The sequence below is a fragment of the Equus przewalskii genome, unplaced genomic scaffold, assembly GCF_037783145.1.
Source record: "Equus przewalskii isolate Varuska unplaced genomic scaffold, EquPr2 ChrUn-3, whole genome shotgun sequence".
Taxonomy (NCBI): Eukaryota; Metazoa; Chordata; class Mammalia; order Perissodactyla; family Equidae; genus Equus; species Equus przewalskii.
This window is the reverse complement of record NW_027228751.1, coordinates 1,200,437-1,225,210: the sequence shown is the minus strand read 5'-3', so window position 1 is coordinate 1,225,210 and position 24,774 is coordinate 1,200,437. Positions and strand designations below refer to the sequence as shown.

General features: G+C 44.8%; 1 protein-coding gene across 1 annotated transcript in view; it reads right to left on the bottom strand.

The window, feature by feature from the left end:
- Nucleotides 1–24,774, bottom strand: part of LMX1A (LIM homeobox transcription factor 1 alpha) — a 153,826-nt gene that overhangs the window by 3,734 nt on the left and 125,318 nt on the right. Inside the window, exons 5-8 of the mRNA XM_070608172.1 lie at nucleotides 7,506–7,678; nucleotides 4,527–4,604; nucleotides 3,037–3,106; nucleotides 339–509 (exon numbers count right to left, since the gene is read on the bottom strand). Coding sequence (XP_070464273.1) covers nucleotides 339–509; nucleotides 3,037–3,106; nucleotides 4,527–4,604; nucleotides 7,506–7,678 — 492 coding nt within the window. The remainder of the gene's footprint in view (nucleotides 1–338; nucleotides 510–3,036; nucleotides 3,107–4,526; nucleotides 4,605–7,505; nucleotides 7,679–24,774) is intronic.

Here is a 24,774-nt window from a genome sequence, read left to right as displayed (position 1 = left end):
TTGCTTACAAACATGGAAGTGTGATACCTGGCATGAAATGAAAGACTTTGGAAATTCAGTCACAACAAACAGGTCTACAATGAAAGCACAAACCTCCTATTTAAAACTAACAAATAAGAAGCTTTGAAAGGAGAATATATGAAAACATCACTGATGACTCTGTGTGTTGGTCTTTCTTCCATAGTCATTGGTTAGGTGTTTCTAGCAGCTTTTTATGGAGCACTTATTCTGCTTTGCAGCTTCAGTGAGCATCCACTGCATAGGTATGTTTGGAAGGCAATGAGAAACTCACACAAGCAAGTTGTGAGAGGTCCCTGTGGGTCTTGAGTTGCTCTTACCATAGGGGTGCATGTGGTCTCCAGGCATCTGGGGAGGGGTGAGACCCTGTCGGAAGGGATCTGAGCTGTAGACACTCTGCTCAATGGCCAGGAGCTGCTGTGGGGTGGGCAGAGCCGTGTAGGGGTTCATGATCCCTTCCATCCCAGCACTCCCACCACCATTTGTCTGACCTGTGGGCCAAAGAAGAAGGCAAATCATTCTCCACATGCAGCCCAGCATCCCCCGCTGCGGGGGAGGGCCACAGAACACGTTCTAAACTTCACATCCTCCCTTCCACGTGTCCCTTCCCAGCAGTGGCCTTTGCTACTGCTCCATAAAGAAAAGAGAGGGAGAGGGGCAGGTGAGTGGAATGCAGGGAGCCCTGGACTTGGAGTGGGATGTGCTGGATCCGAGAGCCCACCATTGCCCCTACACATGGACTTCTCCACAGGGCTGCTTAAGGGTCCTCACAACATGGCAGCCAGCTTCCCCAGAGCTTCTCCAAGAGAGGGTAAGGCAGAAATCACCACACTTTATGACCTAGTTTTGGAAGTCACATCCTAGGTCAGCCTATTCAGTGTCAGAGGGGACTACACAAGGGTGTGAACACCAGGTGGCAAGAATCACGGAGGGCCATCCTTGAGGTTGGTGACCACACAATCTGTGTGACCACGGCGAGATCATTTTACTTCCTGAGTCTTGGTTTCCTCATTTTTAGAATGGAAGAGGATGAGGTGGCGTCAGTGGGTCCCAGCCTGTGCCCTAGCAAGGATAGGGATGGGGCGGGCAGTTGCCTTGGAGAGCTTCCTTGAAATATATCATTAAAACAAAGGCGTTTGGCAGCCACCGAAGGGCATGATCTAAAGCTCTTTCCAGCATTACGCTACTCAGAGCCCATCAGTCAAGTGGGAATCACAACACTGGCCCGGCCAACCTCAGGAAACTGATATGAAGTCTCCATGAGACTTCATGTGCACTCCATGTGTGCTTTAGAACTACAACTTGCTATGTGTGTGTGCAGAATTTTATGAGAAAAAGAGGACTCAGTTCCCGCCTCCACGTCTTTGTGGTTCTCCGAACACATTTCCTTTAACTCCCAGAGACTCTATTTTCTACCAGGCTCTGCTTTCTTAAGTTGACCCTAGGAGGTGCCCTTAGAATTCTTCAAAGTCCCAAGCACTATGAGTTTGTGTTCTCATAATGCCTTGATGCACTCTTGTCCCTTTGAGTGTGTTGGCCTATATGGAGTCAACATGCATGGTTCTTCCTAAAGCCCTCTCATATCTGTGACCTCTCTGAACTTCACAGGGGCCCTGTGCCATAGGGCTGGCAGGCCTTATCACCCCACCCTAGGCATACATAGCCTGAGGTACAAAGAGACGGATAGGCTGGTCCCAGATCAAACAGCACTGAGGGTGAAGCTGGGGCAGAATTCAGGTCTCCTGACCAGCTTGCAGCTCCACCCTTCCCCAGCACCCACATCTTTGTTTCACTTTTCTCCCTGAGCATCTATCCTGCTGTTAAGATACTGTTTGGCCTAGAAAGTAAAAAACTAAGGGAACTCTTTGCTGCAAGAGTCCAATTCTAGATTGAGCCTAGTCCAGGTGTCAAGCCCAAGGCAGAGTCCAAGCAAGGACAAGGGGCTTTGTTTAGGGGCCTGAGAACCGATGTCACATTTCACAGCCTTCAAAGTGTGGTCCACAGACCAGCAGCAAGGGGAATTAGTTAAAAATGCAGACTTGCAGGGCCCACCCAGACCTTAAGAACCCGAATCTGTAGTTTACCGAATGCCAGGTGATTTATGTTCACATCCAAGTGTGAGAATGCCTGCTCTGGGGCACAGACCGACCGAATGTTCAGGGAATTCTGCTGGACGCCTGAGTTGGGGGCATATCCCTTTAAGAATGACATTGTTCTAACAGAGTTACTCTTGATTTTTTTCTCTTTAACTTCCTTGAAGGCTCCCACAACCTAACCGTCTTCACCCCCTCTCCAATCCTCACACCACCCCTATTAAAAACAACGACACATGAAGGTGCGTGCAGGTAGGGGTAAGGTGAGGCAGCATGGCCAGTGGAGCTTAGAACCAGAGAGATGGGTTCCAGTCCCAGGTCCACCCCTTACTCATCTAGCACCACAGTGAGTCTTGCAGAGCCTCTGTCTGCTCATCTGTGAGATGGGGATGCTGGTAACTTCTCCGCTCACCTGGGGCGGGGTGGCTGGAAGAGTCAGGTCAGCAGGGGTGAGTGACCTTGGGAACTACAGAAGTGCTCAGCAAAGGAGGGGATAATTATTTTACTATCCTTATTTTTATCATTTCACGTTATTTTGGGAAGAAGTAAAGTCACAGAGTTGTCTTCTGTTAAATTGATTCTCCTGGAAGGAGGGGGACCTGGCAGGATGAAAAACTGGGCAGGTCTCTGACTCTGTAGGTGGTCCTGACCCAGTCCTGACACGGTGGCAGCGTCAGGGCGAGGGGGCTTTAGATAAGGTTAGTGCCACCTCCCATCAGCAGTTCTGGGCCTGCAGCTCAGTGCCCTCAACCCTCTCACCGTTCCTCAGGGCTCAGTCCTCACTGGAAGATCCCATCTCCCTAGTGGGTGTGGGCTGGGCTTTCTGGAGCCCAGAAATGTCAGTCAAGGGGCTGGGTGGTTGGTGACCTCTGGTAGGAGAGGCCTGGACTCCCGCAAGGACCGGCGGGAGGAGCTGCCAGCTCACCGGAATTCAGCCTCTGGGTGTTCTGCTGATCTTGCTGCTGTTGCTGCTGCCGCCGGGCCAACTTCTTCATCTGATGAGGAGAGGACGAGAGGATTAGAAGTCAGGTGACCTGCCACAGCTTCCCGCCAAGGGGAAAAGGGCTTGCGAGTACAATGGAAGGACCGTTTCCCCAGTTTTTACTCAGTAAAGGAGCTGGGCTTGAGGAACAGCACCTTAAGTTGGATGCCTCGCAGCTGAGGGCTTTTTACTTCACAGCAGTGGAAAGACAGCTGGCCGGGAAGCGACCACACGGCTTGCCTTAGCAAGAGCAGGGATTTCCTCTCAGCAAATAAAACTTGCTGCTTATGTTGTGACAGTTTTATGTGAGGTATCAGTGTGGGGATGTGGGGTCTGCAGCCCAGCTTAGATATGCAGCAAGGGGCTGCTGACAGGGTGATCTGGGACGAGCCATGAGGCTGTTCCCCATCCACTCCTCTATCTGCTGCCCTTGTGTTTGAAACGCCAACCAGGAGATTCATGCTCTAGTCTCCCAAAGCACCGTTAACACACACACTTCCTGGAAGGAAAATTTTAACCCAATCTTTCTCAAACTGCATTCTGTAGAACATTAGGGTTCTCTGAGAACATTAATTTTTAATAATTTTGAATATATGTGTGGATATATGTATATGTGGAGAAAACACTGGGTTTAACACAAAAATTTCTTTACTGAAAGATTTCTCAGAGCTTCAAACTCCTCTGCTTTACGAATCCACAGGTTACAGGGCCTCTCAAATCTATTGAACCACAGAGTCCTTTCAGGAAGGAATACACATCAACAACCCTGTACTGAGGAATTCACTTAGGGAAATGCTACCTTATCAGATAATGAGAGATTAATTTATCACCCACTGAAGAGCAGGGTCCTAGAAAAATGGGCTACAGGATACATGCATTTTTAGGAGTAGGAAAATAAACCAGTAAAAGGTCTAAAATAAATAAAAGACCATGGCAGGGGAATACCGACCTTGGCAGGATCCAGAGGACAATACGATGGTTTGGGCCTATCTGGGGGGTGGGGCACAGGAGAGGTAAGTAAAGGCATTCATTCCACCGTGCCATAATGTTGATGTACACCAGTCATGTGTGTGCTAGGTAGGTCTATCCTTGAAGTTTTAGAAGAATTTGGTATCTGGGTTAAATAAATATGAATTAAAGAACCTGTTCTAACCAAGATACAGAAAAACATTTATTCATGCAGACAGCCAGCCAGATTCACAGTCATGGCCACTAGGAAAATAAAAGCCATTGCACTAAAACAAATGCCCTGTCTCTCCCCTTCTGCAGGTTGCTGTGACTGGAATGACTATTGTTAAGAGAATTTTGAATCAAGAGAACTACTCTATCTAATGAGCTCAGGTTAGAAACCCTGTCAGCAAGTACAATGTCCTGCTGCTATTATTTCAGGAAACCAGCCCCACAGAGACAGACCGAAGTAAGAAGCAGATTACCTTAGCTCTCTGGTTCTGGAACCACACCTGGACCACACGGACGCTCAGCCCCGTCTCCGCAGCCAAAGTCTCCCTCACCTTGAAAACGTGGAACATTAGGAACACAGAAACATTGGCATCTCAGAGTAGGAGGCAGAACGTTTCCCGTGCAGTGCACAGGGACGCCAACAGGCCCCATCTTATCTAGGTGCTGGCTAGCATAAGCCCAACACAAGAACATCACTTCCTTTCAAGGGGAGAGAGGGTCCTTCGCCAGGTAAACAGAGAGAGGAATAATCGTTCATTTCGATGTTCATTCCAAGAGGTGTTTCTGGGTTTCTCTTACTCTGGAAATTACGCCTTCAAATGGTTCTTAAACACCAGCAAAATCTATTGGTGTGCTTTAGCTGTACCCCATACATATGCATTAACCTACTTAAGGAGAACTGAGGGGGAAAATCACTTTGCAAAAACAAATGGTTCCCTCTTGTTCTTCTCCTTGAGGTCTAAATTCATTGACCTCAATTTTCAGTGTTGTCCCTCATAGTTCTAGATGACTTTGGGCGTTTCATGAATATTCATATTCACTGAGTGAGCCCTGCCCAAAGAGAATAGGACAAGAGCCATCTGGAATCCAGCGGAGGAAGGCAGACGGCTCTAATGCAGGCACATGCACCGGGGTTGTGCAGAGACAGGACAACTGGGACCATGTAATGAAGACATGTATTTAAACATCCGCTCTCCATACAGGCACAGGGTGAGGGGCTGGCAAGGTGGCCAGGAGGGAAGAGGCAAGGAGCAGAGACTTCTCAAGAGTGGGTCTGAGAGACACTGTGCCCTCATGGTTAGATTGTGGGGAGGAGATGGGCTCGAAGGGGCTCTTTGAATAAACACACAGCCTGAGCAAACTGGAGGCCTCGGGAAGTACTTCCCCTTTATCATGCCACTTGGGCTGGGGCTTAGGAGAAGTGGGATGATTAGACCAGATTTTTAAAATACATCCTTCTGCTAAGCCAACTAAAATAGCAGTGTGCCCTGGGGCCCCACCTCCACCTGCTGAAACCCTATCCATCCATCAGAGGCCCAGCTCAAAAGCCACCTGTTCCACAAAGCCTTGCCTGATTCCCCAGACAGAGGTGACCTTTTCCTTCCCTCAGCTCCCAGCTGCCCCCTGTTATGATCCTCAGAGCTTCCTCCTGGGTATTAGTTCAGTGTGCACCCATCTCTTCCCCACTGGTGGCCTGGAGGCTGCCCAGGGACAAGCACTGGGCACAGGCCATACAGAGGCTGGGAGTTTAGTACATGTCGGATAAGTAAATAAATGAGGGAGATGATAATTTGTTCTGTGTAAGCCTACTTTGAGGCTGTTTCACTTTCTACCAGCACCTGTCCTGGGGCCTAGAGAGCAGCAAGGGCGGGCAAAGGAAGATTCTGCAGGTGAATGCTTCCAAAGGGCAGAAGTGCTGGTGGACTGCATTACTGTGCAGCAAAAATCCACCCTTCCCTCCCCCGCCCACTGGGTGCGAGGGGTGGGGAGGGTGGGAGTGGTTGTCTGCTTCACTCATGCACTCACACTGGGCTTAGCCACGTGCCTTGCTTTGGCCCATGGAGTGTGAGTGGATGTGATGTGTGTGATATCCAAGGAAAGCCTTTCAATGGGCTTGCCCAGTGTGACTCGGCCTCTTGCCTTCTGCCATCCTCATGAGAACAGTGTGCCCCAGGTGGCTGCTGCTCCTTCAGCCTGGACCCTCAAACGATACACAGGTGGAGCAGGCCAGAACCTGAGCCCAGTTGGGCCACAGCCAACCCACAGCCTAGGAGCAGGGAACCAATGTTTGCCGGGAGCCCCTAGGATTTTGTTGTTTCGGCAAAAGCTAATACAGATAGGGATACAGGAAAAACAATAATAAAATTTTTAAAATTTATTTCTTCCAAGAATTTCAATTATTTTTATTGTATAAATGACTGTACCCAGCATGCGGCAGGCAGTCAATAAATGGCAGGTACTTAATCAATGGATGCAGCTATTTGTGGCAGAGACGGCTGACTGTCCACAGTATCCATTCTCTCCATCCTCCTGTTAGTAATTGAATCCCCAAGTTTTAGCAAGGCATGTGGTCACCCAGATAGACTCATTTCCCAGTCCCCTTGGAAGAGGTGCAACCAAGGGATTAAATTTTAGCCAGCACATATGACCGGAAGTGATGTAAACAGTTCCTGGGTATGTCCTTAAAAAAGCAGCTATTGCCCTCCGCTTCCTCTTTCTCCACCATGGTGGCTGGAAAAATGGTAACAATTGGAGCAGCCCCTTGGATCCATGTGATGGATGAGAGAGCTGCCCCGCCAGTCTTGGATTGCTCACCTCTGGAGGGTGACATAAGAAAGAAATAAACTCCTATCTCATTAAGTCACTGCATTCTTTTTTACATGAATGTCCATAGCAGTCCTATCTGTAACTGCCCCAAACTGGAAACAACCCAAACTCCCATCAGCAGGTGAACAGACAAACGAACCATGGCACATCCATACGGTGGAATACCATTCAACAGCAAAAATGGATGAACTACAACATGGATGAATGCTAAAATCACCACCCCAAGCAGAATAAACTAGACCAAAAAAGAATGCATACTACAAGCCACTACATTTTTATTCTCTTTGTTACAGCATCTCAGTCTATACCCCAACTGATACCTGTTATTCTTCTTCTTCCCATTGTTCTCCATGAAGGAAAGGTGTGAGCAAGCCGCCAATTGGAGTGGCTATGTATGGACAGAAGCATAGGGATATTCTACCATATCCCTGGCCACAGCTTCCATGATCCCTGGAGTTTCCAGTGGGGTTCAAGGTCACCTGCACAAACTCTGTCTGAACAGCCTCCCACACCCACAACACACAGCCCTAACCCCCAGGTTCCCATTGATACCCAGCGGAGGATGGAATGAATGCACAGAGAGAAGTTGGGCCTGGTCCCCTTTCCCCGCTTCTTTCCTTCTGTACCTTTCTGCACGGCTTGGAGGATACTTCAAACGAGGCCTTGAATGCTCTCCTCTGTTGGGTTGTCAAGATGGTTCGGGGACGTTTGGGGCGTTTGTGGTCTTTGCCATCCTCAGCAGCTCCTTTCCCTGTCCCATGGGCTGACTTGCAAAGACTTTCTTCATCATCACTTTTGCCTAACAGAAGCAGAAAACAATGTGTTGAGTCCCTCAAAGCCACTTCCTGGAGCTGTATGTTATTCCCCAACAGGCCCTTCGGTGCACATTCCCAGGACGGCTTTGCACATGAGTGCAATAACCTGTGCAGTACTGATTTGAAGGCCTCCAGCAAGCAGTGAAGAAAATGACTTCTAACATCCAGAGACAAGAACCAGAAAGTCCACCACTACAGCTCAGGACTTTCTCACAAGATGATGTCCTAGCTCCACGTTTACTCGCTGTGTGACTTTGGACAAGTTAGATAACTCCCTGTGATTCAACATCCTCATCTGCCAAATTGAGATATAAGAGAAGCTACTTCACTGAGGTTGTCGGCAGGATTTAAGGAGCTTATACCAATAAGGCACTCAGAATGCTTCCTGGCATACAATAAATGCCCAGTAAGGGGTGGTTCTTAATTCAAGTCTAGACTGGAGAATTTGTGTGTTACTTCCTAGACATGTCTGAAATTCTAGCCACCTCCAGGAAGTAGAAAATATTACCGTTGAAAAGGCCACAGAGGACCAGCATAGACAGATAACATAGGGAGTTAGTCAAAATTGCTTGTCTATAAAATAAATAATTCTCTATTAAAGTAACTGTATTTATTTATTTATGTGAATTTCTCCAACTCTAAGAGTGAGCAATACAAGGGGTAACTTTTAAAGGACATAAACCCTCCCACATACATGGCATTTTTTCCCAGGCTGCCTCTCGCATCCTGCAGACTTCACGCTTCTGAGAAGATGCTTCCAGGCTCTGGGAAACATTGTGTGGGAGACACTTCTTTCCATATTCAGGTTAAAATTCCACATTCAGATTAAAAGCCTTAGGAGGTTGTGTGCCCAGATTACTCTAACAAGAACCTCATTTCTCTCTGGGTCCTCACGGAGCTCAGCTGGCCTCGTGCCTCCAGTGGAAAACTTTGTCCCGAGGGCTTCCCCAGCTCCAGTCCCGATTCCTGATACATAGGAGGCTCTAAATAGATGTTGTGGAAAGGATGTCTTTCCCCTTCTGCCTCACTGCCCTTGACAGTACAAATGAAAAAACCCACAAGCCAGTCCTGATGGCCTAGTGGTTAAAATTCAGCTCTCTCACTGCCTTGGCGGCCTGGGTTCGCTTCCCAGTGGCAGAACCACACCACCCATCTGTCAGCTGCCATGCTGTGGCAGTGGCTCAAATAGAAGAACTAACAAGGACTTACAGCTAGGATTTACCACCATGCTTGGGGCTCTGGGGAGAAAGAAAAAAAAAGAAGATGGACAATAGATGTTAGCTCAGGACGAATCTTTCCCTATAAAAAAAGAAAAAACCAAGAGATTAAAGAAGAAGAATCTTCATGACAAGGAGTGGCTACTCTGGCATCCCCAACTCTGACTGCTGCTCTTTCCAGCAGGTAATTCAGTAAGCTGATCTCAGTAATATTTTGGTTTGAAGGGATTTTATGATCTTTCTAGAAGGAGGTTTTCAAAATGGCAAGGAAGAAATATGCACATAAGAAATAAAAGCCTCAGAGAAATCAGAAGGCCCCAAAAGAGGAGAAATGGTAGGAAAAAGGAAGCCATTGACTGCACAGATTCACCCTTATAAGGCCCTATATCCTGCTGTTCAGAGACCCTCCCAAAAGCCCAGTCTTTAGTTAGGTCAATTATTCTCTTTGCTGATGTACTCCTTAGGGTCAAAAGGATGCTCCTCTGGCACCAGTGATGTCTTGGTGAGATTTCTGAGGAAATGGGGCTGACACCCCACCCCAAGGACCGTGTAGATCTCCCACAAGGCAGGTGACTAAAAGGGGCTAAGTCTAGAACAAATGAGTGAAAGGTCCAAAGTATAGAATATATTTTATTAACTAATTTTTTTTTTTGCTGAGGAAGATCAGCTCTGAGCTAACATTGGTTGCCAATCCTCCTCTTTTTTTCCTGGAAGAAGACTAGTCCTGAGCTAACATCTGTGCCAGTTTTCCTCCACTTTATATGAGGGTTGCTGCCACAGCATGGCTGATGAGTGGTGTAAGTCCTCGCCAAAGATCCGAACCTCTGAACCCGGGCCACTGAAGTGGAGCATGCCAAACCTCAACCACTATTCCACAAGGCCGGCCCATAGAATATATTTTAAAATGCAATTGTATTATCATCAGAATCATCATGTCTCAAACTAGTTATGTCCATAAAATGGTATTTGTAAATGTCTTCCAGAGTCAGTCTGATTCTTTTACCACCATTCCTCACATAGTTTGATGCAAAGATATAGTGATAACTAGGATAACGTAACTAATGAAAATTTAAAGTCTAAAACAATGCTAGATCCTGTAATAATGGCTTATATATGATGACACAATTTAAGAAAGCAATGTGGTATCATATCCCCAAGCATGGACTTTGGAGTTACATAAACTCAGATTTAAATTCTGGCTATGCCAGTTATGTGTGATTTTGAACAAATTCTCAGGACTCAATTTTCTCATCAGGGAAAGAACAGTGTTGTTGGAATTAAATGAGATGGTATAGCTAAAGGGTTTAGCACTGTCTAGAAAGGGTTTAGAACTTAGAAAATTATCATTATTATTATTTCAACATAAAAGACGTATTCTTGATCCAAGACACGTTTTCTGTTAATACTAGTCACATATTGATGGGAGTCTGCGTTAAGGTTTTTCAATGCACGTGTTCATTTCTCCTTGCAGACATGACCCTAGCCAACAATGAGAGTTGGTTTTGTGGAACGTGAGTGTATGAGAGCTTGTGAGAAGGAAGAGAAAGAGAGGGAGAGGGGGTGGGGTTGGTTCCAGAAGGAAGATGTGAATTCTGAAGTTTGTTCAGCGCCCCAGCAGGATGGCTGAGGGTCCCTGGTTTCCACCTACTGCTGCCATTGTATTCTCCCTTGCCTGGGATGCATGCACATTTCCCAAGAGCTGCTATTCCCTCATGGAACAGAAAGGAGGGGGAAAGAACCATCTCCTCGGCTAGCCCTTGGTGCCCATTTTGCAGGATGTAGAGGGCGCGACAGGTGTCTGCTCATTCATTCTCTCCACATCCCTATAAGAGGAGAGAGATGAAAACATTTGTTTTCAGAAGAGGAAGGAGAAGAAGGAGGAGGAGAAAGGGAAGAAAGGAGATGAGGGGAAGAGGGTGGAGGATGAGATTAAGATTTGTTTTCAATGTTTCTATCATTTTTTGTTGTGCATTTTCTGCCTCCGATTCCTCCTTTCTGCTATTCAATATCTCATTCTCTCCTCTGTCTCCTTGGGTCTCCCATTTTGTCTTCCAAGAAGCACTTCATTCTGTAGACCAGGGACTTATAAACTTTGTTTGTAAAAGGCCGGAGTGTAAATATTTTCCTCTTTGCAGGCCTTACGGGCTCAACTGAAACTCCCCAACTCTGCCATTGCAGGGGGAAAGGAGCCGCGGACAATATGAATGGGCATGGCTGTGCTCCAGTAAAATTGTTTTTCAAAACCAGGCACCAGGCCAGATTTGCCTGGATGTTATAGTTTACTGACCCCTCTCTAGACCTCTCACGACTTCCTATTCTCCATCAAAACTTACATATCCTGTATCCCATTCTTTCAGGCACTGATCCTAGGGGCAGGAAGTACTGCTGATCTGATACACTGAGGAGGCAATGACTAGCATGGTTTGATGTTCCCTCCCACAGTCAATAACATCTGCACATTGAACGGGAAATGCTCCAACCAAAGAGTCACCAGTGTGGAATTTGAGGTGTCCTGGCAGATCTGAGTGAGAGAGATTCTGAAGACGGAAGGATGGAGAGGCCTTTTGGCACTCTCAAAGTGCAGACAGAGGCCATGACCCGGCTGCCAAGGGGAATGCAGACCATCACTAACCATCCCCTGGCTTCTGTCCCCTGTGTTGTAAGGGCTGTGTTCACAGCTGTGCCCTCTGACTCTCTTGGGGAATTTCCAGGCTGCTCCTGGGATGTCCATGGAGGCTCCTGGCTACTCTCTCAGCAGGGGCAGGCCTGCCTCACTGATCCCAACTTCTCCATGAAGATAGGCAGTGCCTAAAATATACCCTTATCGATTTGTCCAAGAGAAAGGAAAGTTCTAAAAGAGCAGGGAGATTTCTCCCAGAACCAGCAGGAGTACTGGAGAGCAGAAGATGAAGAAAAATCTTCAAACGGCAGAGATGTGGGAGTGGAGGGAGGGGCGGCCCTTCTCCGTTGCCAGAGGCTCCCACACCCAGATGCAGGCCAAGCAATCCCTCATAATTTAAGCTGACACCCCTCAGCGGAGATGAAAGGAACACCACTCGCTGTCTCCGACAACAAATGTCAGCATCCCTGGAGGCCATTTAGACACAAACGCAGCATAAATCTGACTCCTAGCGGGGAAGTCCAGAGATTGTCTCCACGTACAGCTTACCAGAGTGAAATGAATTTGCTTGGCACGAAGTTTGAACATGTTTCTCAGGGCCTTTCTTTCCCCTTTCTTGTAAAAAAATCTGGAATGGTTCAGGGCTGTTGCTTTCCCCTTGCCTGGTCCTCCCACTCGTTTATGACATAAGCAATTGCAGATGAAAGACCCAGCCATGGTTTATGGCCCCGAGACGGGCTGCACTACCTGTGGGGCCCCACAGATTCATTTCAGTTGTTGGAAAAATCCCAACGGCCCATAAACAGTGCAAGAGATATCTGAGCTTGGCCCAGGAGGGAGGGTGAGGGAGGGGGACCAGAGATTCTCATGCTAGCGAAGGGAGAGGCAGGAACAGGCCTCAAATGCTTCCCCAGTGATGAGCCTCATAAATGTCCTTCAGGCTGGGGGAGTGGAGGAAGGGTCTGGGACTTGCTGTGAGTGGAGGGGGGAGAGAAAGATGTAAGGGAGGAATTTATGAAGACAGGATACATAGGAAGCTATTTCAGTCGCTGCCCTGCGTTATAGCACCAGCATTCCATCCTCCCTGAGCATAGCAGTGGTCCACCCAGGATGCAATGCAGCATTTAAAATCCAAGAGGCAGTAAGTGAAGTTCTCTAGAAAAGCAAAACCCTGCAACTACTGTTTTGAAACTGATTCAGACCAAAGCCAAGTTCCTTTTAAACTATTGGACTTGGAACTTGTTCATTTAATCATTTGCTCAGTTAGCATTTATTGCAGGCTCTTGGGTCAGGCACCGCACAGGGACAATTCTGGGATACAGAGATGATGAAGATCCAGCCTCTGCTCTCACAGACATCCCAGATTACTAGAGGAGAAAGATGCAGCACCAAAATAATAACTCTGCTCAGAGGACCTAGGGGAGGGGACTGGGAAAGGGGATACAGTGCATGTGTCACTTGAATTGAAAATGAATGATACAAACGATGAATGGAAGTTACCAGGTAGAAAAGGAGAAAGAGGGCATTTTTCGTCAAGAGAGCAGAACTTCTAATGTCCTGGAAGCAAGACACTGACCTGGGAAGGGAGGCTCATCAAACGTGGAGTCTCCTTGCATGCCACTACCTACTCAGCACTGTTCAGTCACTAGAAGGGGATAAAAAAGATCTCAGAGATCAGCCCCGGCTCTTAAGGAACAGAAAACTGGGTTAGAGAGAGCTAGCATGTGTGAAACAAAGCCTATATAATAGTATTTGGTTAAGTTCTTCAGGCATAGTAAAAACTGTTAATAAAAATGTGGGCAATTAGAAAAGAGGGGTGTCAATGAGCCAGAGGGGTTAGTGAAGGCAGGAGCTCAAATGTAATGGAGGTGGGAGGAGAGGATTTGGAAAGGCTGAGGGGAGGAACCAGGTGTGCTGAGAAAAGGGCTCAGACTGAAGAAAAGGTGAGAGAATGAATGTGCATGCAGAGATCAGTAGAAGGACCTTCAGACCTCAGGGCTTCTGCACAGGGTGCACATTCTGGGGGGAGAGGAAACGCAGGCTTGGGAGGCCTCTTACTCCAGGGGTCTTACTGTTCCAGAGCCGATGTCATCAGCATTGATGAGACACGGGGAGAGTTCTGCAGCTGGACCTACAGGGGGACAGTGTGGACCCAGAGCACAGGGCCCTGTGGACCAGAGAAGGCACAGACACCAGACGCTGAATTGCTGTGCCCGTGTGTAGATGACAACACCAGGCCACCACGTCCATTTCGAAGACTGGATTGAGGAAGTGTCTCTGGTCCCCATGCTAGATAGGAAGCCTGAAAAAGAAGACGCCCACATCCCAAGCACCAGCTCTGTGCCAGGAGGGCCTGTGTCCAGGTACACATGTCATGTCATCTCCATGGCAACAGGGCATGGAAGGTTGTTTGTAACTCCCCCCTACCTAAGGAATAAAGGCAGCCTCAGAGAGGTTGAGGAACCTCTACCACCACTCAGGGCTTAAGTGGCAGGGCCAGGTTTCATGCAAGGCTTGCCTACTTCCCAGCCAGGCCCAGACACACCCCTGCAGGGAGGAGAGAAACAGACTTTTTAATCAGCAAATCACATACAAGCAAGAGACAGTGACCTGTGCATGTCCTGGCCTGAGAGTGGGGGAAATTTGGATGCTCCGTCTCCCACAGAAAGATCGCTCTTCATGTTGGAAGAGCATGTGGAGCAGTGGAAAGTAACTTCAGCCATGAGATAGGAGACCTGGATTCTAGTCTTAATTTTGCTCCTCAGCTGTGTACCCTTGGATGAAATTCCTCTCATCTCTGAGACTCAATTTCTTAATCTACAAAATGACATAAAAATTCCTTACGCTTACCTAATACTTTTCATGGCATCATTTTACAATCGTTTGGTTTCATTGTTTCTACCACAGCATTATGAGGCAGGAACCGTGGGTTTTTTTTTTTTTAACACATAAGTAAACTTTGGAGGGTTGGGGGTGATCTCCTGCCCAAGGGCACACAGCCGGGATGCTCTGTCCTCTGCCTGCGTGAGCGGCCTCATGGGTCGTTGTGAAGATCCAAGGATACCTGGTGGTTGCAAAATACCAGGTGCTGCCCAACTGCAGGTGGCGTCACTCTTATTAAAGAGTGAGGAAAGAAAGGGCTCATGGGGAAGGCTTTCTGGGGGATGGACTGTCCACCCTGAGCTCCTGCTGGCAAAGCCGTTCTTTTCAGTCCAAAAGCAACAGAGCCTATTTTAAATCTCGGTCCCCCCTACCTCTCCCCTTCCTCCCCAGGAAGGCAAGCTCGGAAGATCTTCAATCACAGCACACTAAGCGTTTCAAGAGCAGAGCAGACAAGAGGCCAAGCTGCACTCCTAGTCAGGCTGTAGGTAAAGTGTCCCAAGAAGACACCTCTGTCCACTGCAGATGGGGGTTTCTGTGCCAGGCAGATGGAGGGACCTGCGGGTCAGGGCCAGAGGATGCCAGCTCAGACGTCCAGGCAGGCCCCCAAGGAGAGCTGGGTCTCTACTCTGGGACTGCTGGCAGCCACCACAGCCTGGGTGCCTCTTCCGTTGCTTTCCTTAGACGGCTGGTGCTCATGAAAGGGAAACCTCGTGCTTGGGAGGTTGTAGGGAAACATGACGGTATTGGTACTGATTGGTGGAATTACCGTGGATTTGCAACAGTTTCTAACTTTTTCACATTCATGTCAGCTTTGAATAGGCTTTTGCTAACATCTACCCTGACTGTCTGCCTCTCCCCTCTACACACACACACACACACACACAGAAGCACAGGTACAAATGCTGAATGCCCCTATTCACAGATTTGTCATATATTGGAAAAACTGATAATCGGGACATCAGAAGATTCCTCTACAGCAACAGTACTGGATTCAAATCAAGCACAGATAAACATACTAAATAAAAACCATCACTTGTACTGTTTTGATTTGGCCAGCCTCAGAACAGGAAACTGAGAAGCATATAATAAGTCGAATCAGAGGTTTGGGGCTCAGTGCTCAGTCTCGATAAAAGTTCCTTAACCCAGCCGCCCGATGATTCACTAGGCGTGGGGTGTGATATGCATGACATTGCATTAGGTTTATATTAATAAGGTTTGAGTGTGTTTGCTCCAATTTACGAGCTGACCTAAGTGGATGGAATACCATATCTCTTTGAAGTAGCCCAATTTTGCTGCATTAATTACTAGTCTTCAGGAGGATAAAATTATCTGAGAAAACGAAAATGTTTCTAGGCAGGATTGGAAGACAAAGGGTTAACTATCTCTCCAAATTAAAAAGGACCCAGACAAGGATCGTCTAGGTGAATGGGGAGTTGGGGTGAGCTGGCTAACATTCTAAATGTTCTCGTTGCAGAAGTGAACCTTCCCCAGACAAATTCATAGTAGACTTCATGCCTAGATGACCACAGCTGACTGGACAGCCTGTGACCTTGGTGGAGACATCCTGGTTCTGATCAGGCCCTCTGCTGGTTTGAAGAGGCAAGCTGAGGCCAATACCCAGCCAGGTCTATGCCTTCAGACTCTAGTCCATTCCACAAACCACTGATAGTTTCAGAAGAGCAGAAAGAAGTGAGGTCGGAGACCTAGCCTCTGTTCTTACTTCTATCACTCACTAGCTATGTGACCTAAGGCAAATGACCTAACCTCTCTGAGCTCTACCTTCCTAATTTGCAAAATCAGGGAAATAAAGACCTGCCAGGATACCCTGAGAGGACTGTTAGAACTCAATAATAGGAGTAGATAAAAGCACTTTGAAAAAAATTATAAAATATTATAAAAATGTAAGATATTTTAAATATTTTTATTATTATGCCTCTTGACTGCTCATGAATTTACTATATATCTCCACTGACTATGAAACTCCCATTCCTCATACAAAATATCCTGTCATTCCACAACCACAATTCCACAATTGTGTCATTCCACAATCTTGAGCATTCCTACCAGACACAGGATAAGGAGGAATGAGCAAGACCAATAAAATCTCTGCCTTCCTACCTCCAGTGGCAGAAGATAGACAATGAAGAGATAAAGAAAAACATAATTTAGTCTCTGACAATGTTAAATGCTAGGAATAAAAGAAGAGCAGTGCGCTAAGGAAAAGCTGGGGAAAGCTACTTTAAGTTCCAAAATTCTGTATGCCCCAAAAGATCCAAATCTATCTTCTCCTGAAGCCTCTCTCAACTCCTGTCCACATCAATTTCTTCCCTTTTCAAATACGCAGAGCACAAGTTTGTCTACCTCATCTTAATCACATGAGTATCATCAAATTAGAAGATAATTTTACATTTTGTTTTATATTATTTTCCAACCACTTTAGCTGAAAACAATATTATAAACTCTAAGTGTGGATTTTTTGAAAAAAATTGCACTGGACTAATATAGGAATTCTGAGATAACATACTTCCGGATGCAATATGGCAGAGTAGTTCAAAGCAGAGTTCTGGGCTCAAATATTTTGCTTCATGATTTCCTAGCTAGTGGTCTTGGCCAAGTTGCCTCTGCTTTAAGTCTTTCTTGGTTTTCCCATCTGTAAAATAGGGTTAAAAGCACCTACCCAATAGGATAATTATACTAATTAAATGAGACAATTTATGAACAGTATTTATGGTACTAAGCTCATGGTATCATAAGTACCATAAGTACCATTAAGAACTTAATAAATGCTGGCTAATTATCACCATGATTATAATTTTGCGTATCTTCTGTATAACCAGAATAAGTTTCTAGAAAACAAAGACCAAACCTAAATCATCTTTGTATCCTCCACAACACACCACCACGCTGAGCACTTAGGAGATTAATCATTAATTGTTAAATAGTTTATGTCCAATTAATACAGAATGAACAGAATGAAGCCAAAAGTCACACCGGCAATGCATTGCACTAACAGGCACACTGCGGAGACCTGTCTTTCCATTTTTCACAAATTTACTCATCAGTGCCAACCAACTTCCTGTGGATATAGAAATCATTGAAGAACTATTAGCTGTCTCCATACTTGGGGCTCAGCTGGGATGAAATTTACTTCCCTTAAACTATGATCCGAATTTCTCTTTCACATTGATATTAATCCCACTGGTAGTCCACTGTTTCATCAGTACGCATCCAGTTACACTTCAATAAGAAGAGTAGGAGAGTGGGTCATGAAAAAGAGAAATCCAAAATTACAATAATCAGGTTTAGAGAGAGGAAGAAGGGAGACTAAAGAAAAGAAAATGGAAATGGAGACAGAGAGAGGACAACATCATAGAGCAGGTACCATAGCACAATTTGTCCTCCAGCCAGTCCTCAAGTGACTGGAGCACGTGGTCTCCAAGGACAGCTGCAGAAAGGAGGGGGCACTTGGCCAGGAGGCCCTCAGCCCTGTCACGTTGGGCTGCCCTTCCTACGGGAGAGATCTTCAACAGACATTCCCATGGCCACAGTTCTTCACAGGTGAGAACACAAGATTGGGTGAGGAAAACAAGTATTTTTCACAGGAAGAGTTTTCCCTAAATTAACTATAAAATGAGTATGACTGTGTGTGGTGAATTCCATTACAACCATTTAGAGAGCATTTATGGCTATTACCCTCAAGTGAAATTGGTGGGGATCATTACCCTAAGATGATCTTGACGTTGATGAAATGCTGAGCACCGTCACGGTCACTTTGTGTAATTAGTTAGCCTTGAATTTGTAACACTGAAAACTCTTCTCAATCCTGGCATTACTTGTAAAGTATAGAGTTTATGGTTGAAATAAGGGTTAGCACAAGAATACCGTTATTTTGAACCTGAAACCTCGGTAACTATAGTCTAGACTCTGGAGCAGTGATTCTCAAATTTGAGCATGCCTCAGGGTCACCTGGGGCGCTAGTTAAACAGGTTGCTGGCCCCACCCCCAGATTCAGTAGTTCTAGGATGGGGTCTGTGACTTTCCATGTCTAACAATTTCCCAGGTGATGCTGATGCTGCTGGTCCAAGAAACACACTTTGAGAATCAATGATTTAGAACATTTCTCTCTCTCTCTTTCCCCACCCCTACCCCAGCAGGTACACATAGGGAGGTCTGGCAATCATAACACATTCTTACTTTCAGTCAACAGAGGCCTTCATACCTTTTCAACTACTCCAAATCTTCAGAGTGATTCCTGCTTATTTTAATTTTTATTAGAAGAGAATAAAATTATGTTTAAAAAAATCACATTTTCCCTTTAAAAATAATGGTGTGAGTAGAAGAACGGGGGGTGGGATATAGTAGAAGAGTGGGGATGAGTATATGGTGACCTGGAAGTATGACTGACACGAACACAGACAGCCCTTGGTAAGCATTGTCTTGAAGTCCCCTACCAAGAACAGGGGTTGGTTCTCCCTCTTTGTCAAGTGTGACAGCTACTTAACAGCAAAGCCATGATACCTAAGCTGGTAAGAGAGTGGCGAGCCCCTGAAAGGACTCTGCAGCATGATTCATCTCTCCTTTCTCCTCCCAGCAAGTTGCTCTCTTCTACCTCTGTTCATTATCACCTCTTCCAGGATGGAGGCAAAGTGCTGAGCAGCCCTTCTGCTTGTAAGACCCAGATGATTCAAAGCTACACATTCACAAAACACAAATGTCATCAAATGCTCCCATTTTGCTTAATGTCCTAGACCAAGTCTTTATTTATTTATATATATTTTATTTGGTGAAGAAGATTGGCCCTGAGCTAACATCCATTTGCCAATATTCCTCTTTTTGCTTGAGGAAGATTGTTCCTGAGCTAACATCAATGCCAATCTTCCTCTGTTTTGTATGTGGGATGCTGGCACAGCATGGCTTGATACGCAGTGTGTAGGTCTGTGTCCATGATCCAAACTCATGAACCCTGGGCCACCAAAGTGGAGTACACAAACTTAACCACTATGCCACGGGGCCAGTCCCTAGACTAAGTCTTTAAATGAGTCCTCCCATGCAGTCTGATGTCTCATCTCCACTGATGCCAGAGATCTGGAGCAAGAGATTATCAGAAAGCTTAACAATGGGGAAATACCTTGCCATTGTAGGCACAGTTGAGCTTGAGAAAATGTAGATGGCAAATGGGCTACAACAGTAGCCGCAGCTTAGCTTTGCTATCAAGGTTCTAAGTTAATAGAGCTTCTCTTTATATTGTCTGTCTTGTTCTATATAATGGATGTGCACCTGAGAAGTCATACACAGATCAAACTTCCATAAAGCTGAATTTTATTCTCCTGACATGAAGGAGTTCTTAGTTTTATAGATGCTTTATCTTCAGGGATAAATAGTTTTCAATATACAGAGGGGTCCTAATATTTCCATCATTCATGTATTTACCTAAACATTTTTTTAACCAAAAAAAATTTTATTGAAATATAATTGACATATAACATTGTGTAAGTTTAACATATACAATGATATGATTACCAACATAACATTAGCCGACACCACTATGACATCACATACTTATCATTTCTTTTTTATTGTGGGAACAATTAAGATCTAGTCTATTAGCAACTTTGAAGTTTATAATACAGTATTGTTGAATATAATTGCTACCCTGTGCATAGTTCTCCAGCACTTATTTATCTACTGGTTCCCAGTTTGTACCCTTAAACAAAATATCCTCAATTCCCTAACCCTCAGCCTCTGGTAACCACCATTCTACTTTCTGTTTTAAAAATATTTATTTTGCAAAGGGCTTAGTAAACATCCATGAACAAGACAAAGGTCCTGGCTCAAAGAACTTATAGTCTAGTAGAGGAGATAACAAGTTAGCAGGCATTTATGAGGCTGCAGGAGAAGTGTCTTGATGGGGAGAATTCCCCATCAAAGTGTGATGCTGGGGAGAAATCAATGGGGGAGCATCTAACGTGGTCATAGAGGATGAGGGTGGGATTCCTCAAGAAGACATGTGGAAAAACTAGGATAGACTTAACAAAATGAAATAAAAATAAAGGAGGAGAAGGCAAGACTATTCTAGACATAACAGAGTGAGTGGGAGCACGGACAGGCAAAGAGGGGTAAGTGGAGCTGACCGAGGCAGGCCTTGTCTTTTAGTTTTCTAAAATGCAGAAGCAACACAGTGAAATGATTAAGAGTAGGGGCTTTGAAGTCAAAGAAACCTGGGTTCAATGCTGTCTCTTTTGGAGACAAATTACTCAGTTTTTCTACATCTCAGTTTCCTGTACTGGGCACAGAGTAAACATTTAAGAAATGTAAAATGTTAATGTTCTTAGTTAGGTACAGAATCATAAAGTAATATCATATACTCCATTCAAGAGGGTCATATAAACATGATAAATGGCCAAATGTTTTTGCTTTTTATTAAAAAAAAAGGGGGAAGGAAGGAAAGGGGAAAAAAAACTTTATTTTCAAACTAGGGAGACAGTCATACAAGCAGATCATTACAATACCACTTAAAGGCATTCTTTTGTTCATTCCTTCAGCAAACATTTACTGACCCCACAGAATGTTGCAGCCACTGCTCTTCCACGTTTGGTGACTACTGTGGTGAATAAAACAGACAAGACTCCTTACTCTTGTAGAATTTACCTTTCTTTGAGGAAATATATCAAATAAGTAAAGAATGCACTACATCATTTTAGAATTTAAAGAGAATTTAAATAGTGAAAAGTAATAAACAGAGATTTAAAACAGTGACTGGGAGATTTAAAAGAGGTGACTTAATCCATGGATAAATTTTTCTCTACCATTTTAGATGCCTCTAATTTTCTTCCTTGTCTGTTTTATGGATTTCGTAAGTTAAGGGCCATTTCTTGGCACTCAGATGCTTTCCTTGCCTCTCCTTTGTCTGCTCTGTATCACTGGGGGCTGACTTTGCAGGATGCTGCCTCTGTCTGGGTTCAGCCAATAGGAGGCATTTACAAAGAAGTCAGAGTAGTAGGAGAAACCAAGGTATTTCCTCAACCTCCTTTGCCTTGGGTGGGGTCTCTGGCAGCTGTTGCATCTCCTCCATGGCTCCAAGTCACACCTGAAAAGGCCCACTGAGTTTCAGCTTCCACCAGATGTCCATGGAAGTTATATCACCTGCCACTCTGCAGCTTCCCACTGTTGCAAATTTGTAGTGTCTCACCCTCCTGATCTGTTTGCATCTCAACAATCTCATCACTATGCAACCAATTCTCTGTATTAAACTCTCTGTTTTAAATGTTGACAGTTGTTTCTGCCCTCTTTCTTGGCCCCTGGATGATACAGTTCTTGAGACTGGCAAGAGATTTCACAGGTTTGGCAACTGTCCCTTCCTTTATCCGGTAAGCATCTCTAGACACTCCATTTCAGTAGGCACGCGGAAACCTTGGTTAGCTCAAATCACCTTCTCACTCCCTTTGTTATTTTCCTTGGAACTAGTTTTAAAGGCTTATGCCAGTGTAGCAGTTAGGTAATGAGACAAGGCAATTATTTACCCCAGGATTTAGACTTTAGGTACAGGATTCGCTGGAAATCAATACTAAAGTTCTATGAGCAGTCAGCACCATGGCCAGATCCAAAAGGCCACAGACAAAAACTAGAGGCCAGAAAAGACTTGAACGGAAATTTATTCCAGGGAGAGAGAAATTGAACAGCTTATCATTTTTGCTAGTAGAGTCTCTCTTTGATTTGTCTCCAATATCTGTACTGCTCTGACATACACATACCAAACAATTAAAAAAACAAGTTTCGCCACATGCTGCAACACCTCTAGGAATAGTTAAAACTGAAATGATCTGTACAACTTGTTTTGGAAATTATCTGCTATATTTTATCAAATAGAAGATGCATTTAATTATAAAATATCATTATTTTATGGACCACCAAGAAAGAAAAAAATGTGACCAATTAAGCTTTGATACAATGCTTTCCCATCACATCAATGGTGAGTCACATCTCAATCTTGGAAATGTTAAAATGCAACCAATAAAAGTGTCTTAGAATATGAAATACAGCACTGGCTCTGCTTTAGGCACCTAAGTCCCCCTGAACCAGACAAACTGTTTAAGGGACACGTCATTCTAGAAAACCCCAAGGCTCAGGACCTGGGGGAGGGTATCATTAACAGAAGTTATAGATAGCCCCCCAGTCATTTCCATTATTAGTTCCAGACATCTCTCTGACCATGTCAATGGGCGAGCCCGGCAGTGGATAGGAGAGAGCCTGATACTAAATGTGTCCCCACCAATAACTATAATGTGGCCTTGGACGAGGCACTTAACCTCAATTTCCTCAACTATACAGTGAGGGAGTGGTGACAGATGATGTCTCAGATTCCTTTTAACTTAATGTTCTGTGTTTTTAAATGAAAGGGGAAAATACCAGCAAATCTGCAGTCTGGTTATGATCACTAATGTGACCAATGGTTTTCAGTCTGGAATGTTCTGTCCTTCAAGGTCATCTGCAAATGGATAAGGGCTCTTTTTCTGGTTGTGACAATGACTGGTGGCCTTATTGGCATTCAGTGGATAGAGGCCATAGTTGAAAAACAGCAACCTGTCTCACCCAAAATGCCAACAGATGCTCATAATGCAAAATGTTGACTGAAACCTTCTGAAAAGGTTTATTATGGGGAACAGAAACTTCTGAAACCAACCCTACATACAAAGCAATAATTCCCTGCATGGACTGAGATAAGTGGAACCAACAGGCTTCCCATTGCTGCGCCAAATTGTTCACAAATCATCAGGTGAACATGGACTTATGGCTTACTTTCCAGCTGCCTCTTGGTGGAACATGGTGGAAACAGAACAGCATCAGAAAATAAAGAAACCTGGAGAACATCTAGATCAACAACTTCACATTACAGGTGAGGAAACTGAGACCCAGATAAGTGAAGGAGCTTGTCCAAGATCATATACCTAGTAGTAGCAGCCGCAATCCAGGCTTCCAGTCTCTCGGCTTAGAGCCCAGTGCTTTTTCCCCACACCAAGTGTCTGCCACAGATGGGGAGAGGACAAAGCCCTAGACATTTCTGATTCAGGCTCCTGCTGAGAAGACTGGTAAACACCTGGGTGTAAAACTTTATTGACCCACTGCTCAGGGAATGGGTTATTCTTTTCTTTCCCCCCTCTAAATACTTCAGTATTAAGAATAATGACATTCTCACCTAACCATGGTACAACTGTCAAAGTTAAAAAGCCGCATTGATAGAATACAAATTTGAACCTTCCTTCAAATTTTGCTAATTGTCCCTCTGATGTCCTTCTTCTGGTCCACAATTCAACCCAGGAACTCACACTGCAATTACCTCTTGTGTCTCCTTAATCTTCTCCAATCTGGGACAGCTCCTCAAGCTTTTACTTTCAAAAACCTTCACTTTTGAAAAGTATAGGACAGTTACCTTATAGCAGGTTGATCAATTTGAGTTTGTCTGATGCTTTCTCATTATTCATTGTAAGGTACGCATTTTTGGCAGGAGCCGCCGGAGTGATGGTGCAGAAAAGGGCTATTCTGGTTAATTCCGTGCCCTTAATCTAAAGGGTTGAACACCAACACTCTTAACAACTGTTGATAAAACGTTTTCTAAAGTAAATTATTCCATCTTTCTGGTTCACTAATTAGAGTTTGTAGATATAATTAATCTTTTTTTTTTGTATGGTTCTTGTTTTTTTAGTAAGTCCTGAGGGGGACTGTTTTAAACATAAGCAATTGCTCTATACAATTGCACAGGCAGGAAGTACAGATCGGGCTGAGTGGGGACTGACTCTGAAAAACACTTTCTCAAGGTTGTTGTTTGAAATAAATCTTTGATATCAGCTTATTTTCTGATTAATTCCTTCTTTATACTAAAGGAGGGCTTCAAATGACATAGTCTGCTTAACTGAGAGTTCCAGTTAGTTGGGTTCCATGAACATATGTTTGATGCAAAATTACAGTTGTTGTTATTAAGTCTGAATAATCCTTTTCCTCCTACTTAAACTGATGTAATAGGCATTTTTTACCTGTTCTGAAAATCATAAGTTCTAAAGCTTGTAACTTGAGAATTCTAGCCTTCAAGATACTCTGATACAAGTTTCTACCACCTTTCTGAAACTTCAATAATTACAAACCTGTTATTACTGGAAATTTGCCTACGCAGACTATCCAAATACATTGAGGGCATCACAGTGACTGAAACCATTATGTCATATGCATCTGACAAAGCACTCTCAAGGGCAATCTCTCAGAGAAGGGGAAGGAAAAATCTGTTCCACTGCACCTTGGGCACATCCAAGGTCAAAGAACACGAACAGGGTGGGAGAGGGCTCTGTAAAACCTGCCTCCATGGACCATG